This window comes from Spea bombifrons, chromosome 1 (assembly GCF_027358695.1).
Source record: "Spea bombifrons isolate aSpeBom1 chromosome 1, aSpeBom1.2.pri, whole genome shotgun sequence".
NCBI classification, from domain to species: domain Eukaryota; kingdom Metazoa; phylum Chordata; class Amphibia; order Anura; family Pelobatidae; genus Spea; species Spea bombifrons.
This window is the reverse complement of record NC_071087.1, coordinates 70,219,177-70,236,062: the sequence shown is the minus strand read 5'-3', so window position 1 is coordinate 70,236,062 and position 16,886 is coordinate 70,219,177. Positions and strand designations below refer to the sequence as shown.

At 41.5% G+C, this 16,886-nt stretch overlaps 1 protein-coding gene across 3 annotated transcripts in view; it reads right to left on the bottom strand.

The window, feature by feature from the left end:
• HGSNAT (heparan-alpha-glucosaminide N-acetyltransferase) overlaps positions 1-12,411 on the bottom strand; it is an 86,853-nt gene extending 74,442 nt beyond the window's left edge. For 2 of the 3 annotated variants that reach the window (XM_053463367.1, XM_053463377.1), the window contains exons 1-2: positions 11,989-12,411; positions 8,691-8,803 (exon numbers count right to left, since the gene is read on the bottom strand). In XM_053463367.1, the coding sequence (XP_053319342.1) occupies positions 8,691-8,803; positions 11,989-12,097 (222 nt within the window). In that variant the 5' untranslated portion in view covers positions 12,098-12,411. Of the gene's footprint in view, positions 1-8,690; positions 8,806-11,988 lie in introns of those variants that run through there. The other variant, XM_053463384.1, reaches the window with a different exon arrangement.
• Positions 12,412-16,886: the final 4,475 nt, after the last annotated feature.

The window sequence follows — 16,886 nt, the reverse complement described above, 5'->3', positions numbered from 1 at the left end:
TGCAGTGAGAATTTCACCTTTAAAAAAACATTACAGTAAGTAATACTGTTGTGTAACTAATACTACATTAATCACACTATAATGTAGTGTTATTAACCATGAGGGAGCTGTACCAAAAATATAGAATAACAATTTAAATTTAACATTTGCAGAAGCATATTGTGCGCACAAAATTTTGGCACTGGGAAAATTTTTGCACAAGATACATTTTCTGCGCACACCACCTAAGAAAAATTAGAGGGAACATTGTTGCCTGGTTATCTCGGTATCAGATAGCGATATCCCTTTACTTTGCTTGGGGATATTGCCTACGGATTCCGGGGAATTACTGTCCTGAAGGAGGAAGTCTTTTTCAGTAGTTTTATTTATCGCATACCACTACAATTTGAGTACAGGTCTCTTCACAGTCACTTTTCAGATTTAACACTGTTAATGGGCGGATTACTCTAGAAAAATCGTTAATGGATTTTTCTGTAAAAGTTGGAAAACCTTATAGTTCTCTGTACGGTCTTGACTGAGGTGGTCAAAAGTCCCTGCAACTTTTTTTGGGTCCATTTTAATAGTTCCTGGAGTTATCATGTAGCCAATGAACTCAAATGATGTTGTCTCAAATGTGCATTTCTCCAGTTTGGCATAGAGAGACTGTGTTGCTGTAGTTGTGTAAGGACCTTGATCATGTCTTTACAATGTTGTGGTAAAGAAGGAGAATTGTACCTGGATGACATCAAGATACACCACCACATAAGTATCCAGCAATTCCCTGAAAACATTGTTAAGAAAATATTGGAAGGTGGCTGGGGCCAAAAAGGTCAGACTGTATATTCAAAGTGTCTTCAGCTACTGCAAAATGCTGCATTTCATTAGTCACCTTGACGTATACGCACTAAATTATATGCCCCTCGTAGATGCAGTTTGGTGTAAATACGGTGTCACATAGTCTGTCCGTTAGTTCAGGCATCAGTTTGAGTGGGTACTTTATACAAGGACACAGCCCTCCATTTTTTTATAGAAGTTTCCAGCTCTGGCCAGAGATGAAGAAGGTTGAATGAAACATTTCTGGAGACTGTCCTCTATGTATTCCTTGAAAGTCTGTAATTCTGGTTTGGAAACCGGGAATTTGTGACCAAAGGGTATAGCTGCCCCAGGAACTAGGAGAATCATAAGGTCTGCGAGGGGTAGTTTTTTTAGTTGCGTACATCAGGGCCCTAGGAAGGGTGAGGCGAGTGAGGCACTTGGGCGCAGCTCCGAGGGGGCGCACAGCCGCTCGATCAGCAGCAACGGGATATGACGTTTATATCCCAGCCCCAGCACACTGCAGTGACAGAGAGCGGCAAACCAGACTTCACATTCAAGTCCTACACCAAGAAACTTGCATGTCAAGACAAGAGGAAAGAAGGAGGAGAAAGCAGAAAGGAAGAAGCGAATGGTAAAAGATGTTGAGAAAGTGTGGTATAGTTATCTGATGGGGAGAAAGAAGGGGTGTCTGATGTGGAAGGGGCTATTTGATGTGAAAAAAAGAAGAGGCAACCTGACGGGGAGAAAGAATGGGGGGTAGATTATGAGGAGGAAGGGGGTGCTTCAAGCCTACATGTAAACCAGTATTTGTGCATATACATATGGTGAGGCATGTATGTGGGCAATGTTTATATTTGTGTAAGGGCAGGCATATGTGTGTGTATAGGGTAGGTGTGTATAAAAGCATTGTCTATGTGTGTGTTTATAAGGTGTGTATATTTATGTTTATGGGGAGGCGTGTGTGGTGTTTATGTATGTGTGGACAGGCATGTATAAGGGTAGTGCATATGTGTATATGTGCAGGGAAGTGATGTGTGTGTGTTTGTGGGCAAGCATGAGTAAGAGCAGTGTATGTGTGTGCATGGGTAGTGTATATGTGTGTATAAGGGCAGGCCTGTCATACTCAAAGGGAAGAGAATGACACATGTTTAACCCAGGGGCAGTATTATTATTGTTTTGAAAATGATAATGTCCTTAGCTGAGTCTAGCAGCTGTGAAACTGTCCTCAAAGAAAAATCTCCAGGCTTATTATTCCTGGTTAAAATGAGTGTGTGTGTGTGTGTCACTGTATGCAGCATTTGAGCACAAGAGAATATTGCCAGAGTGCCACTTGGTGTAGGGCTGGCCCTGGGCATCACTAATACAAAGCGCCATGCGTTAAATCTAGGGGTAGGCAGGGTAAGTCAATGATGTGTGTTTGAATGTGTTTCTCGGTATGATAGCGTATGTTTATGGGTATGTTATTGTGCACGTCTGTGTTTAGTGTGGGAATGTTTTTGGGTATAATTTTGTGTGCTTGCCTGTATATGTATGTTATGTGTTTAAGTTTGTGGATATGTTCCTGTGTGCATGGGTGCGTTTGATCACATGTTTCACATGCTGGAAGTCTTAGATGGAGGACAGTTTCACAACTGCTAGATTCAGCCAAGGACATTGTCATTTAAAAAAAAATAATAATACTGTATTATTGTTGTATTCATTTAAATACTATATGGACAAACGTATTGGGACATGACTATTACAAAGACTTTGACGACATCACATTCTAAACAGATAGACATTAATATGTAGTTGGTCTCCCTTTGCTGCTATAACAGCTTCTGCTCTTCTGGGGAGGCTTTCCACAAGATTTTGGAGAGTTTCTGTGGGAATTTTCGCCCATTTAATCAGTAGAGCATTTGTGAGCTTTAGGTGACATGCCAAGACGTTTTGGACAACGCTATGCTTCCAACTTTGTGGGAAAAGTTTGGGGAAGACAATTTTCTACTCTAACATGACCAGCGCACCAAGCAAGGGCCATAAATACATGGTTGAAAAAACCACAACAGAAATGCTCCAAAATCCTGTGGAAAGCCTTCCTAGAAGAGTGGAAGCTGTTGTAGCTGCAAATGGGAGGGTCAGCTACATATTAATGTCTATGTATTTAGAATGCAATCTCATAAAAAGTCCCTGTTGGTGTAATGGTCAGGTATCCATATAGTGTTCTCATAAGAGAGATAACCCTCTGTGAACCCTCATTGCTCACTTAAAATGTGAGTGAAAGTTATAAATCCTTATTTACCTAACATTATTGCACTCGTTTGTTTTTCTCTCTAAGTATTCAGACATGGTTACGTCTCTGAGGGATGAATTACAATGAAAAAACACTTAAATTCTTCTTCTTAAAGATTGTATAAAATCCTAAATACAGATTAATACTTAGAGCACTTTATTTTTGTGTAAATTTTAATTTTTTTCAATACCTTACGTTATTTTGTATGCAAATTGTGAGGATTGTAATTTGTCACATAAATTGCTCATGCTAAATTACATATCTTTATAAATCTGTTCTAGTATTAACATACCTGGGAACTTCTCGGCTCCGGCTACCCGGAGCCTTCCCTTGCGGGATGCAGCCAGGACTGCACACTGACGTTGGTGGTAGTGATGTCCGGATCATGAACGAATCGTCCATTTGATCCGGTTCTTTTTAGCGATCCGGATGAATAGGTTCAGTTGACTGAACGATTCATTTGTAGCGGTTCAGTCTGTGAATCATTCAGCTGTAACCTGATCCTAGAGCTGTGAGTCATCTGCAGAGCACTCAGACACAGACTCTGGGGTCAGGTTACAGCTCATTAATTCACAGAGGAACGATGACTCAGAGTCAGAGACTCGTTCAATGATTCGTAGAGTCGAATGATCCGAAGAGTCGAATGATCCGAAGAGTCGAATGATTCGAATCTTACAGGGATCCGGATCTTACAAGGATCCGAATCTTACAGAGAATATTACTGATACCATACTTTTATAAATAAATACATTAATAATGTTCACACTGCCCCCAGGATTTAGATTCCCCTGAGTTTGCCCCCGTTTACCTCTAACTGCACCTACAGTTAACTTTATTAAATTAAACTAACCCTCAGTCATCAGCATAAAATTAACCCTTATACCCCATCAACCATAACTGCCCCTGAAATTAACCATAAAGATCCCATTAACCATAACAGCCCCTGACATTAACCCTAAAGACCCCATTAACCATAACGGCCCCTGAAATTAACCCTAAATACTCCATTAACCATAACTGCCCCTAAATTAATTGCATGTACTCCAGATAAATTACTTAATAAATTGGTATGGTTGATGGGGTCTTTAGTGTTAATTTAGGGGCAGTTATGCTTAACCCCTTCAGGACCGGGATTTTGATACTAACGTGTCGCTAAAGGACCGGAGCCGTTTTTGTGTTTTTGCCATGTCTTTCTTCAACTGTAATTTCTCTCTTATCAATTGGTGCACCCACACAAATCATATATTGTTTTTTTTAGGACAAGTAGGGCTTTCATTTGAAACCATATTAAGCTGGGTAGTACATTGTTTTGTTTGAAATAAACTGGAAAAAGTGGGGGGAAAATGAAAAAAACGCATTTTTTTACAGTTTTGTATACATACAAATTGTACACACATTGAACCAATGGGAAAAAATTATCCCAAATATATTCATTAAGTTGTCCTGATTTGGAAACCACCCAACATGGCCAGGATTTTCATCTATTTTGACCAGTATAGGGCAAATATTGCAAGGCATGCATCGCGTTTTTGAAATGTAATTTTTTTCAAATTTGGCATGGTAGACTAATAACTGCAATAGTTGTCACAGATACTGATTATCCCCCCAAAATTATATGTTTATGAAAAGTAGATAAGTCAAGGTGTACAACTAGGGTCATTTTGACACTTTTCAAACAGGGATTTTATCGCCAATCGCTGCCAAATTTTGAGGTATTTTTATATTTTTTGGGTTTTTTGGCATATGTTGCAATGTTGCTTTAGATTTTATATTATATTTTGTATAGAATATGTGCAACTGCAGAAAAAAACACCAAATTGTGTTCACCAACATCCCCCGGTTCCAACAAGGCCTCACATGCATGGTTCATGCATTTTTTGAGGAAGCTATGAGGCCAAAACTGGAACATGCGCATTTTCGTTTTCACATTTGGAATTTTCAGAAATTAGTTTCCTGGGCCCATATCCCATTTGGGACATTTTGGAAGGCCCCCGCTGTAAATTACCCCATAAAAGTATATATTTATGAACAGTAGACAAGTCAAGGTGTTCAACTAGGGTAGTTTTGACAGTTTTCAGCTAGCCATTTCTTCACTGATGTCTGCCAAACTTCACAGGGAAATTATTTTACTGCTTTTTTAACGCATACATTTCAATGTTGCACTGAATTTCTTGCACACCATAAGTGCAACAGTGGAAGAAAACACCACATTTTGTTCACCAAGATCCCCTGATTCCAACAAGACCTCACATGCATGGTTCATGCATTTTTTGAGGAAGCTATGAGGGCAAAACTGGAACATGTGCATTTACATTTTTTTAAATATTTTTTTTTATCAGATTACTTGTAAGTGACAGGTTTAGGCCGCTGACATCAATCAGGGAGACCGATCAATAATCAGCGACTTAAAATGTCACCGACAAGTGATCAGGTAATAATTATGATTATTTCATTTATTAATAATTTGTGTTTTTTCATAATTACCCTAGATGACCCCTCTCTCTTTGTAGAGCAGGGTCATCCGTGGGGTGCCATAATGATCCGATCACTCCTATTGGCCAGGAGCGATCTGATCAGCCCAGCCCAGCATTTGACCTGGAAGCACCCTGGACTTTCAGGTCAGTGCTGTTATTTTTTTTTTTATTATTATTATTATATTAATTTTTTTAAATTTATTAATTTTTTTTTATTATTATTATTTTTTACATTTTTTTTTTAACTCTTTCAATGCTGATGCTCCATTGAAGCACAGCATTGACTGATATTTAGTCCCCACAAGCAGCCTGCAATGCTGCGATGGGGGTCAATGCTGCGATGGGGGGTAGGGGTTAACTGAGGAAGGGTGGGGGGGGGGTCTGGTCTCCACACTCATGTGGAGACCAAAGAACCCTGTCTCCCTGTCCCTGAAGCTGCCTCTGGCAGCTGGGACACAATCTCCAATAGACTGGAGATTGTAGGGGAGGAGTCTCTCTGATCAGTCCTACAGGACTGATCACAGGACTTCTGGGGGGTCGTTTTTGCTGTTGCTGGTCTGCCTGGGCTTCCAGGCAGACCACCAGCAGCAGAGCCCCCTACAAAACGGGAATTAACCCCTTCAATGCCGCGATCGCGGTATTGAAGGGGTTAACGCTGCACTGACGCTCTCATGGAGCGATCAGGAAGCAGGGGCGTGTTGGATCAGGTCCCCACACTTGTGTGGGGACCCATTCAAACCCCCCCCCCTTCCCTGAAGCTGCCTGTGGCAGCTGAAACCGCGATTGCAGATCTTTCTGCAATCGCTGTTTCTGCCTACAAAATCACTCCGTGGGAGTGATCGTAGGCTTGGGGGCGGGCTTAGACAGGCTGTGCTGTCTGCCCAGGAGTCCTGGGCAGACAGCAGCAGCAGCGCCCCCACGATCACCGCGATTGTGGTGATGTGGGGGCGTTTTTTGGAGGAGACGTACCTGGTACGTCCCGGTCTACCGGTGACTGTTAACCAGGAAGTACCAGGTACGTCCCGGTACTGAAGGGGTTAATGGGGTGTTTAGGGTTAATTTAGGGGCAGTTATGCTTAATGGGGTCTTTAGTGTTAATTTAGGGGCAGTTATGCTTAATGAGGTGTTTAGGGTTAATTTGGGGGCAGTTATGCTTAATGGGGTGTTTAGTGTTAATTTAGGGGCAGTTATGCTTAATGGGGTATTTAGGGTTAATTTGGGAGCAGTTATGCTTAATGGGGTGTTTAGGGTTAATTTGGGGGCAGTTATGCTTAATGGGGTGTTAAGGGTTAATTTTAGGGGCAGTCATGGTTGATGGGGTGTTTAGGGCTAATTTAATGGTGAGGGTTAATTTAATTAATTTAATAAAGTTAGCTTAAGGTGCAGTTGCAGGTAAAGGGGAATGTAAATCCTGGGGCAGTGATTGTTAATGTATTTATTTATAACAGTATGGTAATATTATCTGACTGATTCGAATCCCAATGAAGGCAGAGAGTCGTTCAAAGATCCGGATCTTACAATGATCCGGATCTTACAGTGATCCGGATCACTGTAAGATTCGGATCCCTGTAAGATCCGAATCTTTGAACGACTCTCTGCCTTCATTGACATCACTGGAGGCAGGGGGGGAGGATTCATAATGAAAGGGGCGGGGCCAATCGTTAGTGTGCCTGCACAGAGTTACTGGAAAACAGTAACTCCTGTGAGTCACACTGAGTGATCCGAAGATTCGGATCATGAATCGGATCATTTCAGTGAACGAATCGAAATGATCCGATTCACTTTAATGATCCGAACTTCCCATCACTAGTTGGTGGACGGTCCCGCTGATGGCAGCGGGAAACACCACCAGTTGAATGAAAAAATGGTCGAGGAGCGGGACGTGTCAAGACCCAGCTCCCGTGACCCAGAGGATTTGGGTCTTGACCCGGAGGAGCAGCGCTCACCCGGCAATCTCCGGGTCAAACACGGAGAGTTCCCAGGTATAATTATTAATGAAAAGTAAAGGGGGGGCGCAATTTTCTGTTCCTGCCTCAGGCACGAAAAGAGCTAGCTACGGCTCTGGCGTACATTGGAAAAAAGTACAGTAAGCAGGAGGGATATTTAAACAGAACAACATTTCTTGTGCCATACACTGTCCTGAAAACAGAAGGTAACAGTGAGCACAAAATTTGTTTTCTCTGTCTGGTCCTCTCTCTTTCTTTTAAGAGGCTCACAAGTGAGCATCTTTGCATAGGTTTGTCCAGCTAAGTGATAGGGGCAGTCGTTGTGACTTGGGAAGAATGTACCACACAAGCAGGGGTGGTAAATAGGGATGCTTTTTCCAAACCACATTCTCTAAGTGTCTGGTGAATTTGGGTAAGATCTTCCAGAGAAGCTGGTACTCCTACTCTGGCTAATTCATCCATAAGTGGTTCAGAAATGACCAAATGGAAGCGATGTAGCAAAGCTGGTTCATTGCATTCTGTCTCGACAGCAATGCTACAGAATTCATATATGTAGTCCTCTACCGGGCGACATCCTTTCCACAGGGATTTAATAGACTGTTCTGCAGTAGCGATCCAATGAGGATCTTAACATAATGTATGCATGGCTCAATAAAAAAAACCCTATTGGCAGCCATAAGATGATAGGCCCAGCTCATAGTTAGAGCTTATTTAGGGTTGCAGGACACATTTCCCTTTCACACCAGAAATGCTGAAATAGGGAGATATAGCTTTAAAGGGGCAGGTACCTCCCCCTTCTGTAACTCTCTGTGTCACCTTGCTAGTCGTGTTAGTAATAAGTGCACCCCTCAGAGGATATACATGCTGGCACTCGGGTCGCAAAGGCGCGTGATGCAACTACAGGCCAGGGACCATATCGAAAGCGTGATGCCAAGTAAGTTAACCTGGTTTTGGGAAGTAGAAATCAATTACCTTTTTTTTGTGTTCTGCCTATAATATAGAATGGGATTTAAGACATATGGCAAAAAAGCGTGAACCCCCTAAAGAGACTATTTTGACCATCTCTTGTATTACTCAGCATTCTGCTCTTGTATTACTCAGTATTCAGTTCTTTTACATGTATAGCAAAATATGGGCCTTTACTCATCAGAAATTCTTTAAACATGTACAGTTTCTCATTAGATAGCTCACAAAGTACAGTACCTGGAAGCACTGATCAGAACGCCAACTGACAACAAATCCTTCAAGATTTAATTCATTATGAATTAAAAGTAGCGCCTGATCCATTTTCAAGCATGCTGCTCTCCCAAAGTCATCTGTTACAAAATAAAGAAAACAAAAGGCAGTCATAAGAAATGTAATACAAAATATCACACTACACAGTATAATGTTTATAAAATATTTACAGGAGGTGAGATTTTAAAACACTCCACATGTATGTGATAAAACCACACACAATGAACAAATATTTAACCCCTTAAGGACAATGGGCGGTCCCTAAATCCATTGAAAACAATGCATTTTGAGCCCGTACATGTACTGGCTTTGTCATTAAGGGGTTAATGTGCAGTCGGTTAGTGAGACTGACCAGGCTCAACTCCAGTGGCATGCCCTCTCATGCTGCCTGTGACTTTAAATTGTGCAATTTACAGACAAGGGCGTGCAAATTGTGAACTCAAAATTAACCGCCTGCTACTTTAAAATATATGAAAAAATGTAGGGCTGCAACAACTAAATCGATAAAATCGATAGTGATAATCGTCAGCGATTTTGATTATCAATTAGTTGAATCAATTTTATCGAAAATAAGATAAGCATTTTTTCTGAGTAAATGCTCTAAAAAATATGCTTCGTTTTATAATCCGACCTCAAATAGAGGTCAGACTATAACCTTAAGATCTAGAGCCCCTGCAGCGCCGCAGGGGACCTGGATCCTCCTTTGTGGCAGCCGGTGGAAGTCTGTGCTATGCACACAGACATCCTCCACTTCCGCTGGGGCTTCTATGATGGAGCACCAGTGTGACCTTCCGGTGCTGGACCATAGAAGCCCTGGCGGAAGTATCGACCAGCAGCAGCGGAGGTTGTCTGCACAACGTTCAACGGCTGCCAAAGAGGAGTAGCTGTAGGTCACCTGGACCCTCCTCTCTGGCAGCCGTGCGATGCGCGCAGACATCCTCCGCTACTGCCAGCACTTCCACTGGGGCTTCTATGATAGAGCACCGGCATCACATGACCTTCGGTGATCAGTCATAGAAGCTCCTGCGAAAGTGCTGGCCAGCAGCAGAGATTGTCTGCGCGCATCTCACAGACATTCACATGCTGCCCTTACTAGACACCAAGGAATCTGAACACGGGGGGGTAAGTCTGGGGGGGGTGGCATTTTAGGGGACACAGTGGCATATAGGGGTATAAGGCATATCTGGGGGGCAAAGTGGCATTTCTGTGGGGGCAGAGTGGCATATAAGGGGTGTAAGGCATATTCGGGGGGGCAGAGGGGCATATCTGGGGTAAAAGGCATATCACAGGGCACTATGTATAGTAAATGATATGATACAATAAAAAAAGAAAGCCTTTCTTGTCATAAAACTCAATATACAACTTAAAAGAAGAAAGTTACAGCTAAACAAGAGCACAGCAGAAATGTCATCATCACAAAGGGTACAAGAAATCAGCCAGTGTCACGAAGGGGTTAAAACAGAATACAGTAGTGGAATAACACCACACCATTACATGTCTTTCAACCCCTTCGAGACCGGGACGTACCTGGTACGCCATGGTTACATGTTAGCTGCAGACCAGGACGTATCGGGTACGTCATCCCAAAAAAAATGATCCCACGTCGCCACAATCATGGTCTGGGCAGACCAGCACAGCCACCCCGAGCCCGCCCCCGAGCCTTCGATCACTCCCACGGTGCGATTTTGTCGTCTCAAAATGCAACCGCCGGGAAACCAGCAATCGCATTTTCAGCTGCCACAGGCCAATAGGAGTGATCTGATCATTATGGCAGCCCCTAGATGACCCTGCCCTACAATGAGAGAGGGGTCATCTAGCATTATTATGAAAAAAAAAAAATAATAAAGATACATAATTATTAACTGATCACTTGTTACATTTTAAGTCACTGATTATTGATCGGTCTCCCTGATCAATTTCAGTGGCCTAAACTTGTCACTTACAAGTAATCTGATTTAAAAAAAAAAAATTGAAATGCGCACATTCCAGTTTTGACTCGACAATGTCTAAGAAACATTATATATATGCATGATATATATGCAAGTGGGGTATCGCTGTACTCGGGGGGTGTTACTGAACACAAATCAAGACTTATTTTGGTTTTTCACACATCCACTCAGAAAAATAAACATGGTGAAATCGCAAAGTGGTTGTGAAAAATGTTTTCTTTTTTTGTTAGACTAAATTTTGAAGGCGCCAGTGTGGAATCAGCTGCATGGGACAGGCCAATATGCCCCTAACTAGATTCCCTGAGCTGTCTAGTTTTAGGAAATATATAGTTTTAGGGGGCTTAAATGAAATATGGGACGTCTTCCCTGTCTCTGATGAGACCTGGACCCAACAAACTTATCTGTCAAAATTCCATGTTTGAAAACTGAAATGTACTGAAATACTGTGTTCGGATAGAATGGGTTTGTTAAAAATGAAAATTTTACTGCAATGTTTAGGACAGACAGGCACTAAAATGGTTAAATAAAAAGTGTTAAAATGCCCAAAGTAAAATACTTTGGGATGTCATCTTTCAAAATAAATACTTTTTTTGAGCAGTTTTTCTTTTTCTGGCCGCATACCACATTTAAAACAAATCTTGTTTAGAAACAGCAATGCGCGTTATTCATATTTAACCCTGTACGTGCCAAAATAAATAAAAATACCAGGCATACCGAGGTGTTTCCAAAAACAGGACAAATACCTAAATACACTTTTGGAGTTTTTTATTTTTTCCCCCCCATTTGCACTGGTTATATATATATAGTTTTTAAGTTTTTATAGGAGAAACCGTGAAAATATTTCCTCTTTTTCCTAATTTCCCCCACATTTTTAGATATTTTTCATACTAAATTATGGTGTATATATATATATATATATATATATATATATATATATACCATAATTTAGTATGAAAAATATCTAAAAATTATTTCAAAAGAAAGCCCTACTTGTGCTGAGAAAAACAATATATGATTTGTGTGGGTGCACTAATTGAGGAGAGAATTTACAGTTGAAGAAAGATATAGCACAAACACAAAGACTGCTCTGGTCTTTTAGCGCAAACGTAGTAACAAAAACCCGGTCCTGAAGGGGTTAATACTATGAATCGTAAACAAGTTATATGTCAACAGAAATAATATTAAATTGTAAATAAGGATCTTACGAAAACTCAAGGATTTTACCAACTAGCAAAATGAAATGAGTATATGAGTATAGTTAGAAATACATAAAAATAAAGTCATAAAGTTATGCCAACACAACCCCCCTCGCCCACCTTCATGCTGGCTACCAGTACAAGAGCTGGCGCAGTCGACCAGGAACAAGATGGTTTGAACTATGAGGATGGACAGGGAAGGAGCCCGGAGGTGCCCCACAGAACGCATCTCGTGGCTTACTAGTGGTCTATTTTCCACTAATAGGAAGAAAGCCTCTTCTTTCTCTTCTCCTCCGTTTCTTACTTTCTCTGTTTTTTTTTCCAGAGCTTTCCTGTATTAATTGACCCAGTCAATTATTTTGGCAACCTTGCTGTCCAATAATATTGCTGCTGCTATCCGTGTTTTCCTCTGCTACGATTTCAACCCTCCATGGGTTTGCGAAATACACACAACCCAGCCTACATCTCACACATACGCAACCGAACGGTTTCTATTTCCTTCCCATACTATACGTCACCCTCCCTAGAAAGAACATACCCTCTATTCACGCCCACTGCCGCCAAGCGACAGCAGGGTTGTCAGAGAACCACAGTTCCGCCCAAATATTCTGCAGCCAATGACAAAGTGACAGACCATAGGAGGGCTGTCAATCAGAGTAGCGTAAATTAGATCCTGCTACGACCCAGGAAGGATTTGTGTTGTTCTTTGGAGTCATCTTGAAATGAGTAGTCATACACCTTTCTTATTTCTATGTATTCTCCGCTTGTAAAGAAGATCACAGATACATTGCTTGCGATTATTATTCAGATCAATATAAACCCTCATATCACATGCTTATTAAGCCAAAGTAAAAGTTCTGTATTATGTCACAGAATATGGTGTATATGCACAGCCTACTTGAAATTATATATGTAGCCAGCAGGATATTTCAGATTCGTGTAACACATTTAACAAATTCAGCTAACAATTTTGGAAACACAGTGGCTATTCAGCCTAAAACCTTATTTGGTTGCAAACCTAAAAGTCATTGTATCACCATAGCAACCAATTGAATGGTACAGTCAGTATATTCATTTGGTTGCTGTGGTGTCAAGATTACTTTTCAAAAGTTGCACCTGGGGCACCTTAATCAGGGGGGCTTCCAAGTTGGAGGAGCATGGCCAGTTGGGATCATAGATCTGCCTCTAATCCACTCAAATGAATGAAGAACAATGTCTATTCATACAGAACTTAATCTCACTGTGTGCCGGCAAGTGATGCAGAGCGCTAGGATATGATGTCATATCCTGGCACTCAACACTGAAGGCATGCGCTCAGCACTGAAGGCATGCGCTGCAAGGAAGCACTGAAGCAGAGGCTGTATGAACAGACCTCATGCTCCTACTACGGAAATCAAGAAGATAGGAAATGAATGGGAGAAACATAAGAGATGGTAAGAAGTTACATAGTTATATAGGCTGAAAAAAGACGTGCGTCCATCAAGTTCAGCCTTTCCTATATCTGTTAATTTGTTGCTATTGATCCAAAAGAAGGCAAAAAAACCCCAGTTTGGCTCTTTCCAATTTTGCACTAACCATGCAACCCCAAAATTGCAGTCAGATTTCTCCTTGGATCAATAAGCTGTTTCCCCATAATTAAAGATTATATCCCTGAATATCATGTTTTTCCAAGTATCCAGCCAGTTGCTGTTTAAACGTCTGTACAGACTCAGATAAAACTACCTCTGCAGGCAGAGAATTCCACATCCTTATTGTCCTTACTGTAAAAAAAAACCCTTTTCTCTGCTTTAGACTAAATCTCCATTCTTCCAGTCTAAACGCGTGACCACGTATCCTATGCATAGTCCTGTTTATGAACAGATTTCCACACAATGGTTTGTATTGGCCCCGAATATATTTATATGATGCTATCATATCCCCTCTGAGGCGCCGTTTTTCAAAACTAAACAGATTTAAATTTAACCTTTGTTAATAACTATAGTGCTCCATTCCTTTTATCAATTTCATAGCCCACCTCTGCACCCTTTCTAGTGCTATGATATCCTTCTTTAGAATAGGCGCCCAAAATTGCAAAGCATATTTAAGGTGTGGCCTTACCATTGATTTATACAGAGGCAAATTCAGTGTCACCTGTGGAGGGAAGTGTGTAGCCCAGGCACTTTACGACACTCTTAATGAGCTGAGCCATAAAACCTTTCAGCAAACTCCTGCCTTATATTTTTTAACATCATACGTGGTGTCAGGATTCAGCCCCAGCCCTGCAAACTGCCAGGCGTGGCCGCCCCTTTAAGAGGTCAGCCTGGAGTTGAACTCCTTTCCACAGCTTGCTGTCTTGTTTATTTGTGTTTGTATTTTATGTACCTCTTTCCCTTATACATCTGAGGATCTCAGCTCCTCACTCCATCCCCTGTGTTCATTGCCTTGTTGCCTGTCCTTTGTGGCATCCTGTACCATGTAAGCATGTCTGGCTATTTATGTATCCATGTTCTGTGTATTTCTGTTCAGCTGTGTTTGGTTATGCTATTACCCTGCCTATCTCACCTGAAGCCTAGACCACTCACACCTGACCTAATAAACAGGCTTTATATCCCTGCCTCCCAGTAACAGAGTTGTGAGTTCATTAAGTTCTTTAGAGCCACAGTTCATGCCAGGCTCTGGATCTGTCTATTGGATTGACCTGCCTGCCTGCCTGCCTTCCTTCCTTCCTTCCTTCCTTCCTTCCTTCCTTTTGGATTTACCCTTTTGCCAGCCTGTTTGACCTGGACTGCCTACTGGATATCCCACTTTTGCTTGTTACCTGTCCCAGACCCTTTTGGATACTTACCTGGACTTTTCTACCTTCATACTCCCCAGTAGTCTGTATACATGATATGCCTCCTACTCTGCTGCTTATGGTGAGATGTCTGCTTTGCTTTGTATAATACACCTATAACCAAACATTCCGCTTGTGTCATTTGTGAAGTGTGTTTTTATCACTGTGTTCTTACACTCCTGCGCTCTGGACTCCAACATCCAGTTAAGGGCTACAATATGATGAGCCTGACATCATATGGGCCTAAGTAGGATTTTATGGTACCAAGTAGAGGACTGTATTGGGAGGCGGGTCCCGGTAATCCCGCAAGGCTGCCTTCTCGCTGCTCCCTTACTCCGCCCAGGAACAAAACCGAGTCACGTGATGTGACGTCGCTTCCCGTGACTCCGCCTTGTTCCTAGGCGGAGCAAGAGAAGAGATGCTGTGAGGGAGCAACTCGAGGGCAGCCATGCGGGACTGCGTGGGAAATCAGCGGGAGCGGGCGGGATTGGATTTAAAAAAAAAACAGTCCCGCGCAGGGCTCTAGTACCAAGGACAGGAAGCTTTGAATATGCCCTGCTTGGGTACTCTTGTTGTCCCACTGATTCCAGATGGCATTAATGGCTCAATGTGGCCTAAGAAAAATATATCCTGTATTTGCTCGACTTTTTTTTTTTTTTAAGAGCAGATGATCTGAAAAATACCCCTCGTCTTTTTTTTTAGATTGTCTTATAATCAGACCTCAAATAGGGGTCTGACTATAAGACTAAGATCGAGATCCCCTGCAGCGCTGTAGGGGACCTCGATCCTTCTCTCTGGCATTCGGTGAACGTCTGCTGCTGGCACTTCTGCCGGGGCTTCTATTATGGAGCGCTGGCGTGACGTGACCTTCCCTTGGTCTGCCATAGAAGCCCCGGCGGAAGTACTGGCCTGCAGCAGCGGAGTTTGTCTATTTGCATCGTGCAGATGTTCACCGCTTGCCGCTTGGAGGATAACAGCAGGGGTATAAGGCATATCAGGGGGACAGATTGGCAAATAGGGGGGTATAAGGCATATCAGGGGGCAGAGTGGCATATAGGGGGTATAAGGCATATCAGGGGGCAGAGTGGCATATAGGGGTATAAGGCATATCAGGGGGCAGAGTGGCATATAGGGGGTATAAGGCATATCGGGGGCAGAGTGGCTATTAAATATTATATTAAATATGAAAAAATAGTTTACATGTGAATTAATAAGGCATTTCAGTAAAAGGGAGACCAATGGATACCAACATAAACAGCCTAATAAGCAGGACTCTAATACTGTATTTTTTCATGCAAATAAATGGGTTGATAAAAATTTTAATCAAAAGAAAAAAAACTACCAACTACAGCATGATGATTATAAACAACAGGGGGAGAGATACAATAAAAGATATTTACATCAGGTAGGGAATAGGTCAACATATCGGGACTATGCTCATAACACTAAATATCAGGATAAGCTTGAAACCAGGGATAGACCTAACGCTCTCTTTAAAAGATACAACAACCACCAAACCCCCATAGAAAAGACAACACATTTTTTAGATCAGGACAAGGAATGGAAGGATCGCTGGCATACAGGGATACATGCCACCCCTTCCAAAAGACAGAGAAGTATAGAAAGAGAGGAAAGAGATCAATGAGGTAGGAATATTTAACCTAAGCTCAAAGGAACTAACAAGCGAACAGATTAGTGTCCTAAATAAAGGATTAAAATATGCCCCCACACTGAAATTAGATAATTGTAATATTTTTATTGACATTAATAAATTCTTACGTAATTTATGTTTAAAAAATTATGCAAAGAGTGTTTTTGAGAATACCCCTTCGGTCCAGGAATCAAAGTATATCCATACGGGTTTAAAAGAAAAGTCCACTTTTTTTCCGAGATCACAAAAATCATCAGCAATGGATATGTTTTTGGTTATGGTAATGGACCACGTCAATAAATTGGAACATAAGTTTAGATACAAATACAATTTTATGAAAAAGGAACAAATGGCTCTAAAGGAATTATAAAGTGACGACACAATAATCATAAAACCAGCAGATAAGGGAGGGGGCATAGTTATCCTCTCTAAAGATATATATGTGAAGGAGGCACTGAGACAGTTAACAGACAATGAGACCTATGTTAAATTAAATAAAGACCCCACAAATGAATATAAAAAGCTTTTAATTTATCTATTAGAGAAGGGTTATGC